This window comes from Podarcis bocagei, assembly GCF_964188305.1.
Source record: "Podarcis bocagei genome assembly, chromosome: 11".
NCBI lineage: Eukaryota > Metazoa > Chordata > Lepidosauria > Squamata > Lacertidae > Podarcis > Podarcis bocagei.
Genome location: NC_138136.1, coordinates 12878950 through 12906415, shown reverse-complemented (window position 1 = coordinate 12906415; position 27466 = coordinate 12878950). Strand labels below are relative to the sequence as shown.

The following is a 27466-nucleotide window of genomic DNA, read 5'->3' as shown; positions in this document are numbered from 1 at the left end:
TGTCAAATGTTAGTACTCTGCCTGCTTTCTCATCCATTTCACCTCCTATGTGGTGCAATATGCTAGCAACAATCCCTACCACTATTTGGCAAGCCTCTTTCATTTCCGGACTTCCCTCATTGATATCCAGTTCTGCAGCAAAGACTTTTATGTCAAGTCCTCCTCCCAGACTCAATTTAGCTGCACTTCCATTGCCGACTAACTCCTACCTTATCCCACCTTCAGTTCCCATTTGTCAGCTTTTCTCTCCAATCTCCCCCTGCTGTGCTGCTTAACAGGCACCTGTTTGGCTTTCATCTAAATAATGGCTTTCCTAAAAATTCACACTGGCATCATGGGGTTTTGTACTTTTCTCAACAGAAGGGGTTCTGAGAGGAGCTGGGTTTCACTCAAAATGCTGTGTACCTTTCAAGTAGCATACTCTCTCACACACCCTTGCTAAACATTGCTAAACTGGAATTTATTTACAGTTTAGAAGAGGAAAGAAATGCCTTTCCATGGGTACCTGCCCTCACCAGTGACAAGGGCTGTACCAAATTGAAACAGTTCATTTCTCAGTTTCTCCCTGAATTACCGAGTCAATTGCATGAATTTCTAGTTGCTGTTATTTCTCTCCAGCAATATCAGCATCTGAAAGTAGCGGTACTTAAAATCACCTTACAAATCTTACAATTTCAATTTGTAAACTGCTTGGAGATCCTTTTGATCAAGTCGTTTATGAATTTTCTAAGTCAGTAAGTAAGTACAGATAGCTGCAAAGATGTAGATTGGTGACAAATATACCGTATTTTTCTGTGTATAAGACTAGGTTTTTCCGCTGGGTTAAATCTGAATCCCCCAAAATAGGGGGCATCTTATACATGGGGGCGTCTTATAGACGGAAAAATACGGTACTTGTTCTAAATAGGAAAAGCGTTTCCAGGATTTTTTCTTTCTTTCAAAAAAAGGTTTCTGCATTATGAATGGTCACAATTACTCAGGGTTCTATCACTCTCCATGTTTAGTGCCTCAAATATTCTACAGAAAAGTCTGTCCAGTGCAAAATAAGAAGGAAACTTGGGGAACAACTATTATCAAAAGAGAACTGATTTCAATTGCCTACCTTGCTTTACACGTGGTGGCCCATAAGGGTTATCTGAGAAAGCGGCAGATGGTAATGATGTTGTTGATGTTCTAAAAGGTAATCCAGAATCATCATTCCGGACAGGTAAAGGTGGCTGTGGCACACAAATAGATTTTCCCATTAGTACATATTTGGGGTATTAAAGAGAGCATGATAAGAAAAATTAAGCAATGAAAGATGTAGGCAATGAAAGCATGAGTAAAGAAAGCGAGCGAAGCTTACCTAAATCTTCAGATTGTTTCTTGCATATCTGTGTCAGCAAGGTAAGAGATATGCTGCTAAAGCAGAAAAGGATTCTGGCAAGTATTTCGGAGAACTTCCTGATGAGGGAATTAACTAATGCAGGCATAGGCAAACTCGGCCCTCCAGATGTTTAGGGACTACAACCCCCATCACCCCTGACCACTGGTCCTGTTAGCTAGGGATGATGGGAGTTGTAGTCCCAAAACATTTGGAGGGCCGAGTTTGCCTATGCCTGAACTAATGGCTTTGTGTTCAAATGAGAACTCAATAGCAAATAAAGTTGGTCTTTTTCAAAAAACCTACATCTGCTTAATCTGGAGCTGCTCAGTCTTATTCTTCCAATCAGTACTATGCTTTTCATGGATTCCCTTTGAATGGCATATGCAGCATATAAACAGGTCTCCCGCAAACTCTGAATCGGTAAGCTTGAGAGTGAGCCCAGGTTGACACATTTACCAACATTTGAAATGAAAGTGGCAGACATAGGCTCATCCCACAAACCATTTCCACCCTCTCCAGATGTTTGCTATTGTGCTGAGAACTCACTCATCTATGTCGCTGGCCCTTTTCAGCGTAAGTCAACAAAAGGGCAATACTAAATGACTGAAATACACCTTACATTTTATTCTGTCTGCAACTAGTGCTGACAGTTGGAGAGCACTCAGGTCAAACAGGTGAAATTCCCAGAGTTCTGGTGTCTGGAAAAGATCTGCCACCTGTATCTGTGTTTACCTAGTTTTCTCCCATTAAAGGTCAATGCATTCTTGAGCCAGGAATACCTGCGGGTAGATTGTGTACAGCAAGCACACTTTGCCAACCTGGTGCCCTCCAGATGTTTTGGTCCACAACTGTCATCAGCCCAGCCAGCATGGCTGTCCTGGCTGGGGCTGATGAGAACTGTAGTCCAAAACATCTGGAAGTCACCAGGTTGCCAAAGGCTGGTGTATGGGGGAAAAATGCATTGTGGGACCCAGCGCCACATCTATGTTTAAAAGCAAAATGTACACCCTGGGCCTTTCTGCTGTTAAGGTTGTTGAGCTGATCTTTTAAATATTTACTCTGTAAATTTTGATGGGATTGCAGCGGAATGAGTCCAGGGCTTGTGTCACTCAGTGTAACTTGCAAAGAAACAGATATCCGGAAAATAATTTTGGTGTTGTTTATCAGCCTTACTCTTGTTTAGATTCCTGCATCTCTACCAATCAGTAACACTATTAAAGATGCCTGGGTGAAGAAAAAAATGTAGTGTTTAAGATAAGACTGATTTAAAGGGAAGTCATGTCATCAGACAAATCAACTCTATTCTCTCCGCAAAGCAAGCAATTGTATCCTAAACATTTTTACTCAGAAGTAAGTCTCTAAACACTATAGTACAAGTGCACATCTTCTGGAATAACTATAAAGAGTGCAAGCGTATATTATTTCTTGTGTATCCTGTTAATATATGGAAGTGGGAAATTGTTTCTGAGACACTGGAGCAATATATTTAAAGGGGATAAGTAGTGAGCAAAACATAAATATGAGGTTCCCAACTGACACATATGTTTCATACTTTGGTGCTTGCACTTGCTAGGGAAGATGCAAACTCTTGACTTTCAACAAAAAAGAAAAACAGCAAGACAGGAACTGTGGAATACCTGTGCTTCCTGTCCTCTCAATATTTTAAAATTTTATCCTAAGCCACGTCTTTTTGCCAACTAAGTAGGGCTAAACCAGTTTAAATGTTTGGAGATTTACTTTTAAATACGATGTTTGTTCATATCAGAATTCATTAGGACTAGCATGAAGGAGACAGACGTGAAAATTCACACAGAGAATTGATCTGACCCAACGTTATGGGAAAGAAGCAGGCATGTGCCAATCTGCTCCACAAATTAGGAAGTATTTTTATTAATATTTTATTTGTAATGTAATATACAAATGGGCACCATTCATCCATTTGTCCTCAAATAAACCTTTTTCCAGGAGAATTAAGGATTAATTTCAGCTTGCAGCCACTGTGATTGGCTTTTGCTTTTTCCAGCAGTCATTGTGTCTAAAATGCATAGGTCTTGGAATTGGGTAGGGTGGGGTGGGGGCAGGAGAGTACATATGCTCAGTGCTAGCTTTCATGTTACTAGCTGGTACAATAGTGGCACTAGCCCACAAACCTGGGGTGGAGGTAGAAGAACAGAGGGGTGGAATATCTTCTCTAAAGAAGCAGGGACAGTTGTTTTCCACATTTCCCATGTTTCAGAGAGAGATAACTCACACAAAAGCTAAGATCAAAAACTAAGATTTAAAACAAAACTATAAATATTGTTTCACTGAAACATAAAGGCTGTTTTCAAAGATGCGCACACACATGTGATACTAGCTTATTTTCAACTCCATTCTACCCAACTGATCTCATTATTATTACAGTTATGAATACTATGGCACAGCATGTTGGCAACAAATAAAATGCAATCACTTCTTTTACATAGCTAAATTTGAGCCATGGGTTAATTATATTAGGCCAGAAGTAGAAGCTGAAGAAAGTTGCCAAATGTGCGCAGAGCGTTAGCAGCAAGGCATGGAGCCAAATCATTGAAAAGAGCTGTAAGTGAGCTTCATGAGAGTAAGTCCTTCCACACATTTGCAAATTTACAAAACACCATGTTTATGCACCTTTTTGCTTCCCGGCTTTGGGAAAGTGTATGACTTGATTCTGGTGAAAATTCCACCTGTTGACCAAGTCTAGAAACCGTAAAGGATATCAAAAGCATAAATAAGTGTATCAGAAAAAGTAAGAAATATTTCACACACACATTTATTTTCTTTAGTCATCTACAATAGTGGTTTCCAAACTTTCTACTGAAAATAGGACTTGGTTGCAAACTTTTGCATTTTTAGCCAGGATTCACATACAAGGACCTTCACTTTTGCCCTGTACACATCCTTTATAATATGCGCTGCCAGACTGTAAACCAAATATTTCTTTTTTAAAAAAAATGAAAAACACCTTCAAACTCTTCAGCCCAGTTCATCCATGTAAGCATGTCAGTGGTTGCTTCAAACCCAACTCAAAAGAGACTGCTCCACTTTGCAATCTGTTTGTACAATGTATTTGTCCTCCTGCATGCATCCAGGAGTTATCACCATATCATGCTAAACTGCAACAAGTGAGGGTTTGTATTGTAAAAGATGCTAGAAGCACAGCTGTGTTTCAAGCAACCACCCATGGGTTGGGTGTAAAGGAGAGAGAAGGGGTGTGGCAATTTGAATAAGTGAACAAACTTTTAAAATGCATCTCCATTCAGTCTGAAGTCAATGCTTTGCCTCCTTCAGCCCTGAGACGAACGTTGACAAGAAAAGCTTTATCATACAAGACAGAGCAAGAATTTTCAAAAGGGCTCAGTGCTTGAGACCATGAGTTTTCATTTCTCGTGTTCTGGTTCCTGTCATTCACTCTTCAAATGGCTTTAATGGCCCTCTGTAATGTCCTTGCTTCTATACCAAACGTTCCCGTTATTTTCCCTCCACCCAGTTGTCCTATCTTGCTTTCTCTCACTATCTACTCTAGTCCTTGTCAACACATTCAAATCCCTTGTGTAACCAAATTTTTGGAAGAACAATGATTGCAGAGCAAGCAAATACACGCAGAACATCTTAATTTAAATTATTGTGATTTTATAATTGTATTTTCTCATATCCAAATTTGGACTGTTGTGGCAGTGAATACATCATACACTGTACAAAGTGAAACAAGAGTAGAAGCCAATTGGTGCCACTCCATGGATGCAAGATATAGCTCGGTCAACAGCACAGGAAGGAAGATTTATCTTGGTGGTTCTTCCCAATGCCCTTCCCTAACCTGCTCTGGAAGTTTGGAGTAATTCCCATACTTTCTACTGTGGAACAACACCAACTGGAGTCCACCCACTGCAGACTGGAATACATGATATTTTCACCCCAAAATACTTCTTATGAAGAATTAAAAGCTGGAGCAAAAAAATTAATCCACATAATGTCTAATGCTATTGCATGTAAAACAGACATGCTAATATCTGAAAATTATAGCAAATGTTCATATATTAAGAAACTCAAAAAGTGAAAATTAACCATCCTTGAACTTTATTTTATTATTAAAAACCACCATAAATGCTTTTCATCAGCACAATTTTCTTACCTTGCTGAAATTAGGCCTGTGATCCGGTGGGGTGAATACGCCTAAGATAATGAGGTACACTAATTACTATTGCTGCTTTTATCAAAATACATTTCTGGGGGGGGGGGGGAGACAGGAGAAGAACACTCTCAAGGGAATAAATACGCAAACATCAGTGTAGCTGTGGCATAAGAAATGAAATTACTGAACTAACAAGAAATGAACACAGGAATCAGCCTTATGCAGACTCAGAGCACAGCTGCACCCAGTTCAGGGTCATCTTACATCAATTAGATGTGGCTCCCCAGTGTTTCAGAGAAGGGTCTCTCCCTGGATTGAACATGCCAGGGACTGAACAAGTAACCTTCTGCATGCTCTACCACTAGGCTATGGCCCTTCCCCAGAGAAGATGGCAAAATACGGGTCTTCCCTGGGGAAAGTGCCGGGACATGGAGCTTTAAAGCACAGACCAGTACCAGCATGACACAAAAGGAATTTTGGGTGAGCCCCAAGTGACTCTGAGGTTGCAGCAACCTGATAAATATAGTCTTACTCGAAGAAAAGGCTAAGGAGTAAGCCATACACAAATTCAGAGTGGAGTCCCTAAGGCAATTGGATGGCACCTTGTATGCCTTCTTTTGGCAACTTCTGCAGCCAAGCTGGTATCAAACGTATTGCTCTGCTTTCCTTTGGACTAAATCAGCAAGGCTGAGAGGGCGGTCTTGTCATCTGGGAAGCCCAGGACCTCCAGACACACTGCCCAGGCTTGTGCCACCAGGAGGTCCCTCCCGTGCTACAAACACAGCGGTTTGACTTCACTCATGGAGACCGATGGATGCCAGCAACTATCCATGCTATGCTCTGCTGTTATTAAGCTCCAAGACTTGAAAGGGTGTCCCTGATGCAAGGCACAGCACTAAAAGGGAATTTGGAAGAGATTCCGAGAAAGCCCTGGCCCACTTGCTTAACACAGGGTGTTGCTGCTTTACCCATTTGCACTGCTACAGGTAATGTAAGATTGGGCAACCTATGGCTGCAAATCAGTTTGAAACTCAGGAGAGCCGCTGCGGACAACAATGAGCTAGACTGACCAATGGCCTGACCTCCTTGTCGCTTATACACAGATCAATCATATGCCAATAAAGGCTAAATGAATGAGTATACACGGATCAAAAACTGCAATCATATGGAGAAGTCCTCCTGACAGTCCCACAGTTTTTATATTCTTTCAGCTTCCGCATTTACTAAGACTTTTTGTGTAGCGGCACCAGTAATTTGGGACACTGTTCCTACTGGAATCATACAGGTACCCACAATTCCAATATCCTATCAACCTGCTGAAAACATTTTTTGATTTACCAAGTGTTTTTAGAAAATTTCTTGGATTCAGTTATGTATTTTACGCTCTTATAATTTTATGGATGATTTTCATGTACACCACCATGGGGACTCAAATTCTACATTTTAAAAATAAACCCAGTCACTCACCATTTTGCAAGTTAGGATTTGGAACTGGATCTGTGATGATTCTTAGAAGTCCATCTGCTTTGTAGGAATAATGTTCCACTAGCTATCATGAGAAGAAAACAAATAAGAAAGAATAGACTAGAAGGAAGGAGAAATAACAAGCTACTGAACTGCTACAGTGGCTTAGGGCCAGACATTTAGCTAATCATTTCTAGTTAATATATAAAATCCAGCCACCTGTCCTGCTGCCCTCTATGGGTTCCCTGATACTCAGGTTCAAACATTTCATTTTGTTTCCCCACTTCTGAAGCCAGTAATTTTATCCCCAGGCAGCTCCACTTTCTCATTAGCCATTAGTCATTAAGTTATCGTAGGCACCTGCTCCCCTTAGGTCAATTTTGTGGTGAGCAAAATACTGTAGCGTAGGGGTGGCCAGGAGATTTTACCATGAGCCACAGAAGAATTTATGTGAATGGAGACCTTTGTGAAGAGATTCTAGCTGTGCCCCCTGGAAAAGAGTTCATTTTGCAGGAAGGACACAATTGGGTCACCGATTAGCACTCATTAGCTAAGGATCCCATGCCATACTTCAAACATGACAATGTCCACAGTAGCCCTGTTCACACGTTGCCTGCATGTAGACCATACCTGTTTTGATGATGGTGTGTGGCAGCAATTTTAGCCAAGCCCCCAGGTGTTTTTCCTGCAACAAATCTATCTTGTGTGCATTGCCTGCTGAAAAATTCAAATGCATGACCACTATTCACTTGCAGGGCTTTCCATGTTTGGGGCCCCTGTGCAACTGGGTATCCCGACTTCATGTAGTCCCTGTATGACTAGTGTCTTGTGCACTGGAATGGTTGTTACAGAGTAAGATCAGATGAGAAGGGTGAGACTGAAGCCTGGCCCTGCTCTGCAAACACAGATATATCCTACATGTGAGGTACTGAGTGGCTCCACTCAAGAAATGTCACATTTAACTTCCAAACACATATGTTACGTCTTGCTTACAGTGATGCAAAAGCAAGTGGTATGTACTTTGGATTCAAAATTCAGTCCTTATCATGCCTGTGCCACTTCAGAAATTCAAACCCCTCCCTCTCCCTCTCTTTCATACAGACAGCCCAATAACAGAGAACAATAGAGTAATATGCAGTATCTCATATGTGCTAGGACTCATTAGGTCTCAACCATGTCTTCAAATACCCTCAGCCCTATAACTTATGAATGTTCCTCTGGACATGTGCAGAGCTCATTTCTCTCACTATTTCACAACACTTTATCCATCTTCTCCAACCACATTAGAATTAAAGAACCAGGTTTACAGAGCAAAAGACTTGACAATTTCCCCCGCTTTTGACCACAGTTGGTAGGACCACTATTCTTTGCAAAGTGCAACACTGAACATTTCATTAATGAATACTACTATTATTCATAATAATTGGGAGCCAAGACCGAGGGTGGTTTCTTCAATTAAAAAGAAGTGTTAATGGAAAATGTTCAACTAATGTACATTCTCTTTTGGTGCTTGTATATTAACATGTAAGAAAGAACTTGCACACCTCCCCAGCAGAAAGATGTGTATGCTCAAAAAAAGGTTCAAAGTTCACACATTCCCTTAGGGCAGTGATGGCCAAAGTTGGCCCTCCAGATGTTTTGGGACTACAACTCCCATCATCCCCAGCTAACAGGACCAGTGGTCAGGGATGATGGGAACTGTAGTCCCAAAACAGCTGGAGGGCCAAGTTTGGCCATCACTGCCGTAGGGAAACAGGCACCATTTTGCCTTTCCCATGATACACTAGAATTATGAAAACTGAGTGTACAAATCACTCATGCATTTGCTGTTGCTACTCCTTTGTAGAAGACTCACCTGAAAATAATGGCAGACCCTACACACTGACTCAAGCATCATGGATCCAAGCCCAATGTACACTGAACTAATACCAAGTACATGTATAACATCCTGAAAATCTTGAATTCATACTTGTAACAAAACTGCATTCAAAAAGAGCACATTTCTGCCAATTTGAGAGTCTTTTGTTATTTGTATTGATTCAAAACAGAGGGGGGGGGTGAATAAAGGCAACAACAGATGTCTCATAATGCAATCCTAAATTTATATTCCCTTATGGCACATAGTGTTTCAGAGAGGGCATAACAAAAATGGAATTTCACTGTCTTTCTATAACTCTGCTATTTTCATGAATAAATTAGATGATTTGGGATTTCCTGCAATTTGCTCAACAACAACCGTAGCCCAAATTAACCTAATTTTTTCTAAGGAAGATCTAAACAGCTCATATTAACTAAAGTAAGCATTATCCTCCCATACTTTTGCCCACAGTGGAAAACAGGAAAATATGTGATTTTGCATAACACATTTAATCTATAGACCCACAGCAAAGCAAAACTCCTGTTGTCTATGCTGTCAATATGCAGACATAACAGACAGCTCAGCGAGTGACACTTGACAAACCTGGCAGAGTGTATCAAATTTCTTTCCCTCTGGGATTGAGAGTTTCCCCCTCTTGTCCTTCTCTATACGGTAATGTACCACCTTTCCTTCATTGAGCAGACAGAGAGCATAGGATCCCTGATTCTCCTTTTCCCTGATTCTGCAAAGAAAATAAATAAATAAACAAAGGAACAATTTTAAAACTGCAGAGAGTCATTCTTACGTAAACAAATATGAGGCTGATTCTTCTCCACTGTTATTAGCTGTGTAAAGCTCTCATCATGTTTTCTATGGTCTTCAGAGTTACTTTGGTCACCCACAACTTGTCTAATAGCTGCTGGAGACAATAGTGGCATACTATCCACCCACCCCCAGACCCCAAACTAGTAGCCAAAGTACAGCTGTTTTCCCAACTGAGATTCGACAGACTGAGCAGTATCCAGAAAAACAGCCGTGTGAATTGACTAGTGCAGTTACCTAGTCCATTTAGTAAGGATTATTGGGTTCCTTAATTTTATAAAATAATAATTATAAAATAATAATTATTTCAGAATATTACTCTGTCATAAAACAAATACCTTCCTAGCTCCTTAATATTCATTGGAAGTTTTAAATGTTTGATGTTTTATCGTGTTTTTAATATTCGGTTGGGAGCCGCCCAGAGTGGCGGGGTATAAATAATAAATTTATTATTATTATTATTATTATTATTATTATTATTATTATTATTATTATTATTAACAGGCACTAACATCTACAAGTTCTCACTTCCCTGCAAGTTACACAAAGGTCCCTCCAAGTGTGGCTTGATTTTATTTTTTACAGAAAACATCACACCCTTAAAATTCAGGATTTCCATTTTTGTCTACTACAGCAGTCCTTCATTTTAAAAACAACTGGCTTCCAAAGTGAAGGACAGATGTAATGTGGTAGGAAGAGCAAATCTATTGGCTTATCATACTTCTTTTATGCCACAGCCTGGGGTGGTAGTGGGGAGAGAGGCAGAACAACTAATGTGATTTTGCCTAGTCCAAGCTACATGGGTGAGTCGGATTTTCCAGTTCCTGAATTACTAGAACACTGTGCACTTCTTGGCCTATCTATAAATAGGTTACGTAGCTGTTAACAGAAATAAAGGCAACCATGTGTTACAAATGTTGTTAATACAGGACATAGTCAGATAAAAGAGGAGAGAAACCCCAAAATATAAAACGTGAATGAAATATGGGACGGGGATTCACTTAATTTGTTCCACTGCAAAGAAATTCATGGCCTTTAATGCAATGAGCAACAGTGTGGTAGCGACCAAACAGTATTTTCCAGAGCAGTAAATTCTGATTTTTGAGTAGACTTAGGTAAGTTATCTCTGTCTTTATAAAATTTGGGTTTGCACACTGTCAAATCAACAATCTTACACCAAGATCATTGGGTTTGAATATACTCAACAACCGACAGGGATTAGTACTTTAGATAATAAAACAGTGGAAAGTGCTTGAAAGAATTAATGTTTCCAGTATGCTGAAGAACACCACATCACCATTGCCTCTCATAGAAAAATAGTTATAAAGTTGGTTAATAACAGTTAAAGTATAATCCACTGTTAGCTTAACAATGCTGTCTTGAAAAACACTATCCCATATCCATAACAAGGAAAAAGGGGAGTCAATTCAATATTTCATAAATAACTTACGATGTCTCGGCAAATAAGCCATAAATGCTGCTTCCAGGAAGGCAAGGCCAGATGGAAATATAGATGAATAAAGATAAACATACTTGGCAAACTTTGGTATTGTTAGAAATAATGGCTCTACTACTTAGTCTTCCTACTGCAGTTCAGGTTGTCGACATTAAGCCTCTAGAAATTGCAAGAAAAACATGTTTACTTACAAAAATTTCCCATTGGTCCTTGTGCCCAGAAGAACACGCTGTTCTGATTCCTCCCGAGTTATTATCCCATGGAACCAAGGCATTCTCAAATGTGCTGTTGTAGCAATCAATTTCTCTAACTGTGGTTTCTGACTAATAATCGCTTGCTCAAGGGCATGGCCCTGCACAGTAGGGGAAAATGGGGGAAAGTTGTAAGAATACAAAATAAGCAGTTCCAGAAGTTGAGCTAGGTGCTGGGCATATCCAGAGTATTTTGCCTGTGTGTGTGTGTGTTTGGCAGGTAGGCATGTTTAGCCCAACAACATTTTAAGCTATATTAAGCAAAGCACTTTTTTTCTGTACAGTGGTACCTCGCAAGACGAATGCCTCACAAGACGAAAGACTTTTCCGTTTTTTGAGTCGTTCCGCAAGACGAATTTCCCTATGGGCTTGCTTCGCAAGACGAAACGTCTTGCGAGTTCTTGCGAGTTTGTTTCCTTTTTCTTAAAGCCGCTAAGCCATTAATAGCTGCTAAGCCGCTAATAGCCACTAATAGCCGTGCTTCGCAAGACGAAAAAACCGCAAGACAAAGAGACTCGCGGAACGGATTAATTTCGTCTTGCGAGGCACCACTGTATATCTCATGGGTAGGCAAACTAAGGCCCGGGGGGCAGATCCAGCCCAATCACCTTCTAAATCTGGCCCACGGACGGTCCAGGAATCAGTGTGTTTTACATGAGTAGAATGTGTGCTTTTTTAAAAAAATGCATCTCTGGGTCATTTGCATCTATGCATCTGTGGGGCATAGGAATTCATTCATTTTCTTTCTCCAAAATATAGTCTCCCCCCCCCCCCCGGGCAAGGTCTGAGGGACAGTCGACTGGCCCCCTGCTGAAAAAGTTTGCTAACCCCCTGGTATATCTGTTTATTTAAAAACTGTACAATTAGTAGTAGAATAGGCTACAATACTTCAAAAGGCACATTTTCAAAGGCAAAAATAAAATGCCAAATAATCCAACAGATTTCATAAAAGACTGGCCCATGCAAGAAAACACAGCACCCTAAAATCTATCCTGTGCTTTTGTGACAGTAAATTTGATCGCTACATGGATTTTGAAACTGGAAAACTTACAAGTAGTCTCCACCCTAACCCCAACCCCCGCCTGAATAGTGCTGGCAAGAATGGTATTTTTCTTTAGCTGGGGAATTTTGTCATTTATGCTCACAGTGCTTGGGTGCCATTGCAAAAGTGTGAGGTTTCACTTCTTTTCTTATTCTCCTTCACACATCTCCATACTCACCAGGTGTCAAATGCAAAACAGAAAAACACAGGAGAACTAAACTTACATGCAAATTCCACGTTCGTTTCACATAATCCCTAATTAGATTTTCCTTCAAGTCCTCAAACTGGCTTGTTTTTGGTTCCACTCCTGGTGGTCGATGACACGGTTTCTTGAGCAGGCAAACAAGACCATCAACTTCATCCGAGTGGTAGTTAATGAGTTCTATAGGACTCCTGTGGGACTTTCCTCCTGTAATGGCGTAAGAACCACTCATTTCCCTCTCAATGGTGTAATGATAAACTTTACCACCGTGAACCATGGACAAAGCAAAGCTACCCAGATAGTTGCGGCTCTGTCTCAGGAGATACAGTCCATTGCTCAGCCCACCTTGCATCAGGTAGTCTTCAGCTTCTTCACGTGTGATGTTGCCAAAGAAAAAGCCGAGGTGGCTAACAGGATTAGCACTTGCCATTTTTTCCTTTCACTTCTTAGTTCCTTATAGTGATTATTTTGTACCTGTAAGGAAAGAAGAAATTGTCTGAAGAAATGTGACCTCATATTAAAGTATATCACCTTGAGGGCCACCTTTGGGATGCACACAACACAATGAGAGCCCCATATGTAGCCAAAAGGATGCAATGCTAAACTACAGAGAATCTATATTTTGGTGATTCTTTTACCCTTCATTCTGTGAATTGTGTCCATGAAGATGAAGAGCCATGGTTCTGACTATTATCCTACAAATCTGTTTGCCCCTACTGCCATGAACTCAACTAGACCAGAATCATTTCCCTATTAATAGGTGGGAGAGAATGGGGGGGAAATACAGTGGTACCTCGGGTCACAGATGCTTCAGGTTACAGACTCCGCTAACCCAGAAATAGTACCTCAGGTTAAGAAGTTTGCTTCAGGATGAGAACAGAAATCGTGCTCCAGCGGTGTGGCGGCAGTGGGAGGCCCCATTAGCTAAAGTGGTACCTCAGGTTAAGAACAGTTTCACATTAAGAATGGACCTCCAGAACGAGTTAAGTTCTTAACCCGAGGTACCACTGTACAACCTTCAAATTACCTTTATTGTTTTCTTCTCTTGAGATACCCTTGGTTGTAGGTGAGATTTAATCCTGAAAACACACAAGCTAACTTGGCTAATTCAACACAGGTGGAAGTGATGCTTGGATTATATGGGTGGCATATGAAGAAGTATTCCAGTGAACTAAAGATATTATCATATTGCAGATGGTATGGCTGAGATGAGAGCTTGTGGTTCTTCTAAGGCCATGTTCATAGTTGAGGAGATTTGAATCAGGGATTTCCTGGCTCACACGCTTACCCATTGCTCTGCCCATTTCAACAGAAATGAGACTTTTTGCCTATACCACTATATACTTACAGCTCAAATATACATGCTAGGTTTGCTACCACAAGTGCAACTGCCTTTTAAATCTTTCTAACTGCTGCTGAATTACAGGAAAGTCCATGTTTGCTTATCATACTGCAGCCCTGGTCTATGGTTAGACCAAAAAAACCATCTTATAAGCTTTGTTGCTTGTGTTATTCTCCACCCACTACTCTAGTTTTTTTTTCTAGACTGCAATGCACTTCGATTATGCTTTTAAAAATTATTTTCATGTTACACAGGAAGCCACAAATGCTCAGCTCCTCGGCATTTAAGTATTTGTATCTCTCTAGCCGAAAGCGTCTAACCTGCCTTTCTGTTTCCTTCTGTGGCTAGTGGACATTCAAAAGTTGCCTACTTTAACCAAAAGACACTTTTTAATCAGTGTGCAAGAAAATGAGTGGAAGATAACAGAGACAAGCACAGAACTATTGATCAATGAAACACCTTTCCCTCAGCAAAAACCAAGATATACTAACTTAAATATATATATAAGGGAAGTAACTGAGAATGAGACATATAAAACAAGTGCCTAGCTTCCAGTCTCTAGTGAAACTGAGAATGAAAGGTACAACGGACCCTCCCTGTTTCCAAAATCAGAACTGTTTCAATAACTGACAGATCAAGAGAGGGTCTGATAATAAAGCGTCAAACATTTAAAAATTCCCAATACAAGGCTGCCTTCAGATGTCTTCTAAAAGTTGTGTAGTTCTGTATCTCCTTGGTATCTGAAGGGAGGGCGTTCCTCAGGGAGGGCACCACTACCAAGAAGGCCCTCTGCCTGGTTCCCTGTAGCTTCACTTCTCACAGCGAGGGAACCACCAGAAGGCCCTTGGAGCTGGACCTCAGTGTCCGTGCTGAACAACAGGGGTGGAGACGCTCCTTCAGGTATACTCTCTCAAGGCCATTTAGGGCTTTAAAGATTAGGTGGCTGCAGTGGCGTAGCGTGGGGGGTGCAGGGGGGCCGGCCGCACCGGGCGCAACATCTGGGGGTTAGGGTTAGGGGGCGCAAATCCACGGGTTAGGGGGCGCAAATTACTTGCCTTGCCCCGGGTGCTGACAACCCACGCTACGCCACTGGGTGGCTGGCAAGTGATTTCTTTCTTTCTTTCTTTCTTTCTTTCTTTCTTTCTTTCTTTCTTTCTTCCTTTCCTTTCCTTTCCTTTCCTTTCCTTTCCTTTCCTTTCTCCTCACCTGGCAGGTGAGTTGCCACTGCTACCTTGCTGATGTTCTGTGAGCTGAAATCTCAAATACCTCTGAGATATGATGCTGTTTCCTTCCCATGTGTATTATGCAGAAAAAGAAATGGGAGCCATTTCTTTTCCTGTAGAAGGTTCCTGGAAAGGAAGCTGATTTCATTCTTTCCCAACAAGCGGCATTTGAAGCTTCGTTCTGCAGTGCAGGCATGAGCTGGCAGTGGGAGCTCAGCTTTTGGCTTTCCTCTGGCTTAATTAGGCAAAAAAAGCAGGAAGGTAAATTTGTCTTTGCCTGCCTCGTCCCATATGCCCAGTATTGGGTGTATGGAAAGAGGGTACCATCCCAGGAAGCCCTTGAAATACAGGACCCCTGGCCAAATGACAATCTTCTTTTTAATTCGATAGAAAAAGTTAAATGTTTCTCCAGGAATGTTAGAGCCCCTGAGAATTTCAACGGTATCTCTTTGAATCCCAAGTTGTGTAAAATGATGGAATTTGGGGGGCACATTTTCCATATTACTTAGGTCCAGACAACAAAAGGATCTGCTGGGAGGAATTATGAGACTTGCTGTTGGCACACCATGGAGTGGTAACAAGGATGGGTGTCAAAAAGCTCTATGGGTGCTGCTACCTTGTTGGAAATGGATGCAAGTTTGGATGCTGACAGCACTGTATTATGGGTTCCTGGGCTCTGTTTATGTGTGTGGAGACTCTGCTTTCTACATGCTGCTCAAAAACTAAGGCTTCTCTCATTTTCAAGTGACATTTCAGTTTACCAGCCACTCACTTAACTGAACTGTACAAAAGAAGAAAACCCCCCAACCCCAACCCATGATTTAGCATGATGCAAGGGAAGAAAGCTGAATAGTTATACATCTGCAAGTGTGTGAAAATGTAAAGCTGGTATCTCTAGGAAGTGGTACATGTACATAAAAAAGGCACTAGAGTCAGAGCTACTACAGTAATGATATGCAAAAATGAAAAGCTCAGCTGTGTAATAAAAAAGTTAAATAGCAATAAGTTGCCCTAAAAATAACTGTCACTCCAATGCCCCGAATGTTTATGTTCAGCATAAATGAGGGGAAAAACATTTAGTATGCCAACATAGCACTTTTCCAGATGGATTTTAACTTTTAGACAAGAGGAGGAATGCAGTTTTCTAAGACAGCTTAGATAGGAATCAAGCTAATCTTTCACACAAAACATGAACTGAATAACACTCAAGTTGATACTTAACAACAAGTGTTGTTAATTAGGAAAAGTCAAATTATCTTCCAAATTTAGGTTCTCTCATCTCCACAAGAGAAGCAATGGGGAAATATATATGAAGGACTTGCACAATAAAATTAAATATCCCAGAAATATCCCATTGTTTTACAACTTGTAAAAAATACAAAACTAGGGCAAGATTGGCAATGTGTTAGTCTGAGATGCTAAGATGGGGAAATGCCAGAGCCCCACTATAGATAAACAAAGGCCCAAATTGCATGAGCCAGTGCACTGAAAGACTTCAAGCAGGGGCAGCACATCCCAGAACTTGATTCTGTCACCCGCCATGCATATCATTTTATGCTGTATTGCTGCTTACACCCCAACCTCTGTACAGGAATGCATGGCTGAAGAGTCATTATGCCTGCTTAGTCTAGTAAAGAAAATAGAGGGATCACCCTCTTGCCTGGCATCCTATAGTCTTTTGGGGGGCACAGAAGCTAAGGGGACAGACGCAGAGCTACAATGAAAGAGGAATAGCAAGAAAACAGAAGTCTTTTTTCAGTATACGTATGCATGTCACGTGCCACTAATTGCACATCCGTAATTTGCAGTGACCCACAGCAGTAATGTACCCGAAAAGTCAGTTTGGTAGCATTTGCTTTATTTTTATGTTTATAAAGAAGCAAAGCAATAAATGAGAACATAAGAAGGGCATGCTGGATCAGGCCAATAGCCCATCTAGACCAGCATCCTGGGCTGCATACAAACTATTATTATTATTATTATTATTATTATTATTATTATTATTATTATTATTTACTGCATTTATATACCACTGTATATCCGGAGGTCTCAGGGCAGTTCACAGAACAAAATCAAAATATAAAACCACAAAATATATAATCAAAATAAAAAGAACAACGCAATAACGCCCCCCCCCCAAAAAAAACACATTTAAAAAGGACATAGGAGTTCAATCAAATCAAACAAATGCCTGGTTAAAAAAGAACGTTTTTGCCTGGAGCCTAAAGGTGTATAATGAAAGTACCTGGTGAACTTCCTGGGGGGGGGGGTCATTTAAAGCACATTTAAACCCAGGACTCTTCTCCCCCACAAGAATCCTGGAAATTGTAGTGCTAGTAATAGTAGCTCTGAAAGGAGGTAACGCCAGATCCCGGGAGTCTTGGGAGAAGTTATGTGGCTCAAATGTATGGTTTGCATGCAACCCTGTTCTCACATTGGCCAGCAAAATGCCCATCAGCAGGAGCTGAGAACAGTATTCTTCCCCAGTTGCTATTTCCAGCGACTGGAATTCAGAAACATACCGTCTCCAGCAGTGGAGGTAGAAGAAAGGGACTGGCTCGTATCCATTGAATTTGTCTAATCTTTTAAAATCCATCCAAGTGGATGACCATCACTACCTCGTGGAAGTGAATTCCATGGTTTAACTACGTACTACTGCCTATTCTGAATATTCCAACATTCAGCCTGACTGAATGTCCTGAAGTTAAAGTAATTTTTCAAAAGGTAAAAACTTTTCTCTATCCAATTTCTCCATACCATGCTTAATTCTACACATCTCTATCACGTTTGCTCTTACTTGCCGTTTCTCTAAACAAAAAGCCCCAATTGTTGTAGCCTGTCCTCATAACGGAATTGCTCTACCCCTGTGATCTTTTTGGTTGCCTGCCCTTTTCTGAACCTTTCCCAGCTCTACGATGTCCTTTCTGAGTGAGGTGGCCAGAACCGTACACTGTACTCCATTCAGGTTGCACCATAGATGTGTAACATTACTTCAGTGATGTTGGGCTAGAAGAGGTCAACGCTTTCTGTGTCAAGTGAAAGTAACTCACTAGCAACACTCAGAAATTATCCTCTTAGAGGTAGCTATGCAAGGACGCTTCTCACCCTGTCCAGATTACAGGTTGATAAATTTACATAAAAGTTAATGATATATCTAGAAGCCACTGAACTTTTTACCAAATGTTTGAGCTGCAGCTCATAGGCAGGAATTATGCCAATCCAGTACATATCAGAGCAAAGTACAGATTGTGAGAAAATATGCCTTTAAAACAGGCAGAACTGAAACCTGTTTTTGTCTTCCCCTTTTTTCACTTTACCTCCCGTTAATCACAGGCAGAATGACCAGTGGTGAGGGCCAGTGAGGCCTGTGGTCCAAAACAAGTGGAGGACATCAAACTTGGGAAGGCTGTGCTGTAGAAGAGTTGGAGAAGGCCTTCTGGTCACCTATTCCAATCCTCTGCTCAGCGTAGAGAATCTAGAGCTTAAGACATCCCCAAAAGATGTCTAAGTCTAGTCTCAGCTTTAAGACCTCCAGCACGGGAGAGCCCATCATTCCTCCAGCTAATTGATTTCATTACTGAGCTATTATTTCTGTGAAGATGCCTCTCTTAACATTCAGGCACAACTCTAACCCTCTCGTAACTTAAGCCCATTCAATCTAGTCATGCCCCTTGTCTTCTTCTGTTTCACTAAGAGCCAAAACTATTTGAAAACGTTCTCTCTTGCTCATACTTCACCTGCTTTGTCTTCTCTGGGCTAAACATACCCAACTTCTTCACTCTTTCCTCCTAGGATTTGTTTTACATATCACTCATTTCTTGCCCTCCTCTACCCCGGTTCTGCTTTGTCTATATTCTTAAAACTGCAGTGCACTCATTTTTGTAAGTCACTCTGAGATTCATTTTTCTGAGGGGAAGAGACTAATAAATATAACAGTAACAGTAACAATAGCAACAGCTTGATACAACACTTGAAGCTGACTATGCTCAATGCAAACAAAAAGTTATATTCAAGCCTTTATTGGCTTTAGTCTGCCTATGCTAATTATACTCTGGTCTTACAAGAATCACACTCTTTTTGTCAGTTTTTGAGAAACGCTTCCTGTGCTTCTCTGAAAATGTGTCCCCATGACCATACACATTTTTGCTCAAAGTGCTTCACAGAAGTCTAATACAATCACCAAAACTCATAATAAAAATTAGATCTACAACATAAACACTAAGAATTAACTGCTAATTTGAAATATATCAAAAACTGAATACTTCATATAGAATGTCCCAGGTTCAATCCCCAGCTCTCCAGGTGGGATTCTGAAAGCCCCCTGCCTGAAATCCTGAAGAGCTTCTGCCTGTCTACTCCGACAATAATCAGCCAGATGGACTGATGGTATGACTCAGTGTAAGGCAGCTCCCTATATCCCTACAAAGCTTACCAACAGTTCCAATTAACAGTATACAATACCTTCACATCCCAAACTAGCCACAAAGTTGGTGGCATTAGTGCCTAGCACCTGCCATAACATTTATATCTTGATCTTAATGTCCAGAAAGCCCCTTCGGAGTTTTTCTTGCAGCAACTTCCTTGTGAAAACTGTAGAGCAGGACAAGGCAGGTGGAAAGGCAAACACTGCTGTGGTTAAACAAGCTTAGGCTAAGTTTTACCACACATGAAAAACTTAAAACAAATCCTTATTTCCTGATGAATAGCCTTTGGACTATAATGTAACTTAAATAAAAAACTTTAGAAAGATTTTTGCTCCAAAAGCATTTTATTTTAAAAATCTGATTTAAATAAAAAAAATCTGATATATATATGATTTTTATCCACCCTAATATGCAGCATTGGCAGAGGTGTACCTAGGCTCCCTTCCACCCTTGACAAGGAGATGTATGTACATCATGTAATTCAATCATCACAAATGACTTTTGAACTGGGCATTTAACAGCATTCTACTCAAAAGTAAATCCAACCAAGTTCAGTGGGGCTTACTCCTATGAAAGTAGGTACACAGGACTGCAGCCTAAATCTGGCAAGTCAGAGGCAGGAACTTCTGACAATACCTCACTTGCCTTTTCATTACTTCGGTCAAGAAGCCAGCAGAAAGGCAATAACTTGGAGGTTGCACCCCAGTGCATCCTTTACTCAGAAGTAAGCCCTGCTTAAGTCAATGGCCCTTGCTCTCTGGGGTAAACTTGCAGTGGCCCACGTGCTGGAAACTGGTCAAGCCGGGAAAGAAACCAGGAAAAAGCGACTTGGCTATCGTAAATTAAGAGCCTCGCCTGATGTTTCTCAGTTACAACATCAGCTGAAAGGCTGCTCTTTGGGCAAGCAAGGGGGATCAGAGGGTGGGGAGAAGCCCTCACAGGGACAGGTAAGGGGATTCTGCAGCTGCTGAGACAGCCCAAACCGGCATCCAGATTCCTCAGCTGAAGTTCCAAGAGAGGCACAATTTTTGCACCTTCCTCCTGGCCTGTACCCTTGGCAAAGACCAACCTTACCAACCCCTAAGTACTGCTCTGAGCATTGCACACCCAAACTTTGGCCTTGTTCAGAACTTGGATGAATGCATGAGGCTCAAAGTAAGACTGTGTGTGCTCGGCCTTCACGGGTTCAGTATAAGGTTTGAAACAGCCCCATGTGTACGACTGTAAAAGCAGCAGGCTCTTTCTGTGCAGTCGGGAAACCTGTGTGCACAGCACAGGCATGTTTTGCATGCACAGGTGCTCTTTTTAATCCTGTGCAATGAATGTATGGTCAAACATACGCAATCCCACTTCCACATCCTTGACTACTATCTGAAAGGGGTTCCTATCACTGGCACTCACTTCAAGATCTGTTGTATTTAAATTCTTTTTTACTGTAAGCTGCCCAGGGAATTGTAAATAAATAAAATGTCCTCCACTCACTGAAGTGGCTTTAATTCTCAGATTTCCTCTGCTGCCATATAATCTCTTCAGCTGCTAGCAGTTCATTGAACTTATTCTTTACAGTGTTTTGACAGGGTCCATACACTAGGAATGCAATAGGATGTGGGGCAATGATAGGAAAATCTGGCAAAAGTTGAGCAGAACTGTTAATACTATTCCGTGCAACCCCAATCTCTGAACAGCAAGCGACTCCAGGGGTTCCAATGTTTACTCAATTTCAATGTTGAATCAATTTCAAACAAAAAGTCTAGATTGGACATTTCAAAGCTATTGCTCACTGTAGAGGCCTGAGCGGGGTTTCCTAGTTCCATCTTCCATGGTTACTGTTGATCATCCAGATCTTTGTGTATCTGTATCTGGGGGAAGGGCTAATACTACCAGTGAGGATGGGTTAAACATGCCTTCAGTCAAATTCAGAATCTCCTGTTTTAAAGTTTAAAACTCACAATATCAAGAGATCTGGTCACAGATCTCTTATGTCAGGTGTGTGGTCTGGTCCTCAGATCCATGGAGGAAAGTGTTTTCTCCTAGATGGAAAGCTGTAGGTTCTACAAACCAAAGGTAAACCATATTTATAGCAATGGAATTGAATGGAGTCATATTGACAGCAGTGGAGGTGAACTTTACTTAAGCTCCATATATTTCAATAGGGTTTACCTGCTAATAATTTTTGCTGGATTTGTGCCAGCTGTTCTGTTCCCCTGTCTTTCTGCTTTCAAACTGTACCTTTCTTGTCAATGCTAGTAGACAACCATGTGGAATATTATGTAGAAAGGTGCTGTATCTCCCTAACCCAAATCAATTATTAAATGAGACATCTCTGGTTGAGTACCAGCCACATAACTATCAGATTTGTTCATCTGTGGATCTATAATGTAACATATCTGAAACTTGATGTGCTATATTTCACTCATGCTTGTGTCTGGACCTCTAGGAAATTTTGTTTAGGGGAGTATTTTCTGTAGAGCCCTATAGTACAGTGGATGCGAACTTAATTCGTCCCGGGGGTCCATACTTACCCCGAAAAGTCCATATCCGGAGGCGCCGATTCTGCATGCGTGTGGCATGATAGAGTGCTTCAGCGCATGCATGTGCAGCAAAACCTGGAAGTATACACTTCCAGGGTTGCTGTGTTCGTACCTCGAAATTACTTTACCCAAAGGTAATATAACCCGAGGTACCACTGTATATAGTTAGCAATCCTACTAGAAAGTATGCTAAATACCTTTATTAAGGTTTGTAAATGCAATGTTTAAAATGTTTACTGTATGTACTTACTGTTTTAAATTGTGTAATTTTATAATAAGTATCTTCCTAGTACAATGTTAATTCTATCCCTTCCTTTCAACATTGTTCCCTTTATCTCTGGGATTCATGCCAGCTTAAACTAAATAGCTGTCTCATTATTTTTTTTCTAACGTGGCGCTGGATAAATTTTACAATACTTCTATCACAATGGAACAAAAGTCATTCTGTTTTGCAAAAAAACACAAGTGAAAGCTTATTAATTTTTTGCCAGTCTTTTTTCTTTAACAATCAGTATTAAAGGTTTCCCTCCTCCTTTCTTTCTGCTGTTCCTGCTGTTCTTGTAACTTGTTACGTGCATTACGGCCACTCTTTATATTGCAACTTTTACAGATGGAGAAGTGAATCCTGTAACTGGCCCTTTCGGTTTTGAAAAGCAGATTACAATAAATACAAGAAAGCCCATTAGAACAGAACTAGGCACCTCCTGTTGAAGTGACTATCTATCTATCTAATCTCCAATGATGTTATTTACCTGTTTATTATGCTTGTATCTCAAACTCCCGCTGGAAAGCTCAGAAGAGTTCACTCGGGTTTCCTGGTAAGTAACTTGTCCAGGTTCTGGCCAAGCTAAGACTGACTTGGGAGGGGCAAATAACCTCCGTTGTTAAATGCAGAATACTTGCTCCTCCCATCAGAAGTGTTCTAATTCTTCAGCTCAGTTTTTATTTTGACAAGGAATAAAATAATACTGTTTAAACATATTCACCATCATTCAACAAGAAAGATCTACAAGCAGAAACAAGATTTCTGCACACTGATTTCTATCTTTTCGGACTGGAAATCATAAACAGGATAATGCACATATGCACTGTACTGTTCAGGCAAGACTTAATTGCTAGATGTCTCTCTTGGTGAAAACTGGGATTTACAATCCCATCTGGGATGTCTAGCTACATTCTATCTTTTATTCGTTTGTTGAAGACATTTATATATCACTTCATTGTTTGCATTTCATGGCAGTGTACATAAAAACAATCTACAGAAAACAAATGCATGACAAATACAGGATAATAAAACATTAAAACTTGATCATAAAACCTGGTCTGCTGGAAGAAGATAGACTTCGTCATGCACCTGAAGCTAGAAAGGAGTGTGCCTGTCTAATTTCAGCTGGGAGGGTGTGCCACAGGCTTGGACACAGCACACTGAATGCACATCTAGTAGTTATGAGCTGTGCCTCTAAATCATTGGAAACCACCAACAGAGATTCTTGCATAGATCTTGGTAATTGGGCCAGGATATAAAAGATCAGGCAGCTCTTAAGATCTACTGGACCCTTATTGTGGAGGGCCTTGTATATTAATACGAGAACTTTGAATCTGGCTACCAGTAATGCATGAGCAGCTAGTGCAAGCTTTTAAGCACTGGAGCTGTGTGCTGGCCATGGTCTGTCTCCACCAGCAAGCTAGCCACTGCATTTTGCACCAGTTGTAGCTTCTGTACTGGGTGCAAGGGTAACCCTGTATAGGGCACATTGCAACCATCAAGTCCTAAGGCTTACTTATATATTTTATTATTGCATTTATAAAAAGCAGCCCAGTAATATCACTGTATTTTTCCGTGTATAAGATGAGGTTTTTTGCTCTTAAAAAATGGGGGTCGTCTTGTACACGGAACATGGGCATCTGGGGGGATTTTAAAAAATATTTAAGCATATGTCTGGGATTTTGGCTTGGGCGGACTGAGGCGGTCCCTCCTGCTACCATCCCACCTTTCTCTCCTACCCCCGGGCTGCATGCTGCCAACTGGCTCGCCTCCTGAAGCCCCCACTGGCTCGACCACTGTATCGAGAGCAGCCGCCGCTGCCGCCACTGAGAGCTGCTTCAGCTACCTTTCCTTGACATTCTTTCCTTTTTTCCCTCTTCCCCTCTCAAACTCCCACCCTGCCCCCAGCCCGCTCATCACCTTCCTCAGCTCAGTTTGCTCGACGCCATGGCCTGACGCAGAGTGGCCGCTGCCTTCCCCCGGCTCTTCCTTGGCATCTTGCTTGGGAGCCTGCTTCCCCACAGCAGCAGCTACCACCAAGGGGGAGCATGTGGAGCCCCAGTCACTGCCTTTGCTTCTGCACCACGGTGCACTGCATGCACCTCATGCTGGAAACTTTGAGGGCAATTGCCCCCCAAAAGATCAACAACTTGCCACACCAATCATCCAGATTTTCACTTCTATTTTAAGGTTTCATTTTCTTAATTTTGGGCTAAAAAAATAGGGGTCGTCTTATACATGGGGGCATCTTATACATGGAAAAATACTTCCAGAATAAAAACTGCTAGCAAAGAGAAAAACAAAGCCAGTAGTTCAGAACACTAAACATACTGGTAGTTTGTAAAAAAAAAGGACTGGAAGTCTAAACCTGGTGCCCAAATGGCCTTGAAGAAAATACAGTGGTACCTCGCATTACAGACGCTTCAGGTTACAGACTCTGCTAACCCAGAAATAGTACCTTGGGTTAAGAAATTTGCTTCAGGATGAGGACAGAAATTGTGCGGTGGTGGTGCGGTGGCAGCGGGAGGCCCCATTAGCTAAAGTGGTACCTCAGGTTAAGAACAGTTTCAGGTTAAGAACGGACCTCCAGAACGAATTAAGTTCTTAACCCAAGGTACCACTGTACTGTGGCCCTCCTGAGGGAGCACATTCTCCCTGGTACCACCTGTTTCACTTCATGGGTCCTCTGAAGAGGATCTTAAGGTCTGTATAAGTATATATGGGAATAGATTATCTTTCAGCTATCCTGGTCCCAGCCTGTTAAGCGCTTTAAATGTTAAAACCAAGACAATGAATTGGGTCCAGAAAGACTGGGAGCCTGTTTGGCTGTTAAAACACTGTTGCGATATGTTGAAATTGCCCGCTCCCAGTTAACAATTTTGCAGCACTGATTTGAACCAATTGGACCAATGCAGTTCCATGATGCTATATTTTAGTTGCATTAGACTAAATAATTGTAGGTCACTTTGAGTTAACATATTGTTTTTTAAAAAGTGACCAATATGTCCAATAAATAAAAACATACAGAAATAAGGGAATGGCTGAATTAGATTGTTTATTTCTTCTCTTCACACAAGAAGCACAAAGGGGGAGGGGGAGTCAGCCCTGAAAATATTTCCCCGTTTATCACACTGACTGCATGTAGCAGAAGTTGAAAGTTTCATAATGGAGTGTGGCGAACCCAAATGCACCTTCTAAAAATGATGCATTTGATGTTTCACTTCAAGTAAACTTCTACAATGTAGAAACAAATATGATGTTCCTTTGCCCCAGTAGTGAAACCTGAATTCTGTTTTGCATTCAACAGACTCAACCAAATTAAAGCCTGCACAAGAGTGTTACAAAAGACAGGCTTGGGTTCCCACCCCCATGTCCAGCTCCCCTTCCCTTTCCCCCCAAACTTTACCATACTGTTATTAAAATAAAAATATTCATGCTTCTTTCAAAATGAATAAACTGCAATATTGTTGAGACCGAAACCAAGTGAAGAAATTATGAAATCCTTCCAAGCATTTAGTTTTGTTTGTTTTTTTGCTCAGATTTTGCTATAGGGAACTACAAGGAGGAACAACCAAAAAAGGAATGACCACAGACTTGCACAGAGAAAAAGGAATGGCTGCAAGAGGGGTTTTTTTTGCTTTGTTTTGTGTAGCATGTGTCCTTATTGCTTTTATTTATTATTTATTGAATTTACATACCGCCCTATACCTGGAGGTCTCAGGGCAGTTCACAGAACAAAATAAAAATATAAAACCACAATACATATAATCAAAATAACAACCCAATAACACTCCCCCCCAAAAGAACATTTTAAAAGGGCATAGGATGTAAATCGGATCAACTAAAGGCCTGGTTTAAAAGGTTTGGGTAGGTAGCCGTGTTGGTCTGACACAGTCAAAATAATTAATAAATTGTCCAGTAGCACCTTAGAGACCAACTAAGTTTGTTCTTGGTATAAGCTTTCGTGTACATGCACACTTCTTCAGATGTTTTTGCCTGGCGCCTAAAGGTGTATAATGAACACACCAGGTGAACTTCCCTGGGGAGAGCATTCAACAGACGGGGAGCCACTGTAGAGAAGGCCCTTTTTCATGTTGCCACCCTCTGGACCTCTCGAAGAAGCACACGAAGAAGGGCCTCAGAAGATGATCTCAGAGTCTGGGTAGGTTCATAAGGAAAGAGGCGGTTCTTGAGGTATTGCAGTCCTGAGCAGTTTAAGGCTTTATAGGTCAAAACCAGCACTTTGAATAAGGCCCGGAAACTAATTGGTAGCCAGCGCAGTCGTACCAGGATTAGTGTAATATGCTCAAACCGTCTTGCTTCAGTGTGCAACCTGGCAGCTGAATTCTGCACTAGCTGAAGTTTCTGAACTGTCTTCAGAGGCAGCCCTTTGCAATAATCTGAGCTTGAGGTTACCAGAGCATAGTCAACAGTAGTTAGGCTATCCCTGTCCAGATAGGGGCTACCGATCAGAAGGTTGATGGTTCGAATCCGCGCGATGGGGTGAGTTCCCGTTGCTCTGTCCGAGCTCCTGCCAACCTAGCACGCCAGTGCAGGTAGATAAACAGGTACTGCTGTGGCGGGAAGGTAAAACGTGTTTCTGTGTGCTCTGGTTTCTGTCACAGTGTCCCGTTGTACCAGAAGTGGTTTAGTCATGCTGCCCACATGACCTGGAAAGCTGTCTGTGGACAAATGCCGCTGAAGCGAGATGACCCCTGCAACCCCATAGTCACCTCTTACTGTACTTTACTGTTCAGGGGTCCTTTACCTTTTTTCACCCTGGTCCAATGTAATGCCAGGGTGCCAAATCACCCTGCCATTCATGCACTGCCCCTTGTGGCTTTCTTTCTGGCCTGATTAATGCCTGCTGGGTATGGACTCTTGCGTCCAGGGGTCCTTTACCTTTTTACCAGTACGTTTCCAAGCACAATTCAAAGTGTTGGTGCTGACCTTTCAAGCCCTAAATGGCCTCGGCCCAGTATACCTGAAGGAGCGTCTCCACCCCCATCATTCAGCCCGGATGCTGAGATCCAGCACCTAAGGCCTTCTGGCAGTTCCCTCCCTGTGAGG

The 27466-nt window shown here is 41.4% G+C and overlaps 1 protein-coding gene across 3 annotated transcripts in view; it reads right to left on the bottom strand.

The window, feature by feature from the left end:
* SYK (spleen associated tyrosine kinase) overlaps window positions 1-27466 on the bottom strand; it is a 36888-nt gene that overhangs the window by 8168 nt on the left and 1254 nt on the right. The window contains exons 1-8 of one of the 3 annotated variants that reach the window (XM_081213706.1): window positions 22884-22966; window positions 12634-13085; window positions 11308-11468; window positions 9442-9580; window positions 6984-7065; window positions 5517-5557; window positions 4016-4084; window positions 1103-1217 (exon numbers count right to left, since the gene is read on the bottom strand). In XM_081213706.1, the coding sequence (XP_081069832.1) occupies window positions 1103-1217; window positions 4016-4084; window positions 5517-5557; window positions 6984-7065; window positions 9442-9580; window positions 11308-11468; window positions 12634-13041 (1015 nt within the window). In that variant the 5' untranslated portion in view covers window positions 13042-13085; window positions 22884-22966. Of the gene's footprint in view, window positions 1-1102; window positions 1218-4015; window positions 4085-5516; window positions 5558-6983; window positions 7066-9441; window positions 9581-11307; window positions 11469-12633; window positions 13086-22883; window positions 22967-27466 lie in introns of those variants that run through there. The other 2 variants (XM_081213705.1, XM_081213707.1) reach the window with 2 other exon arrangements.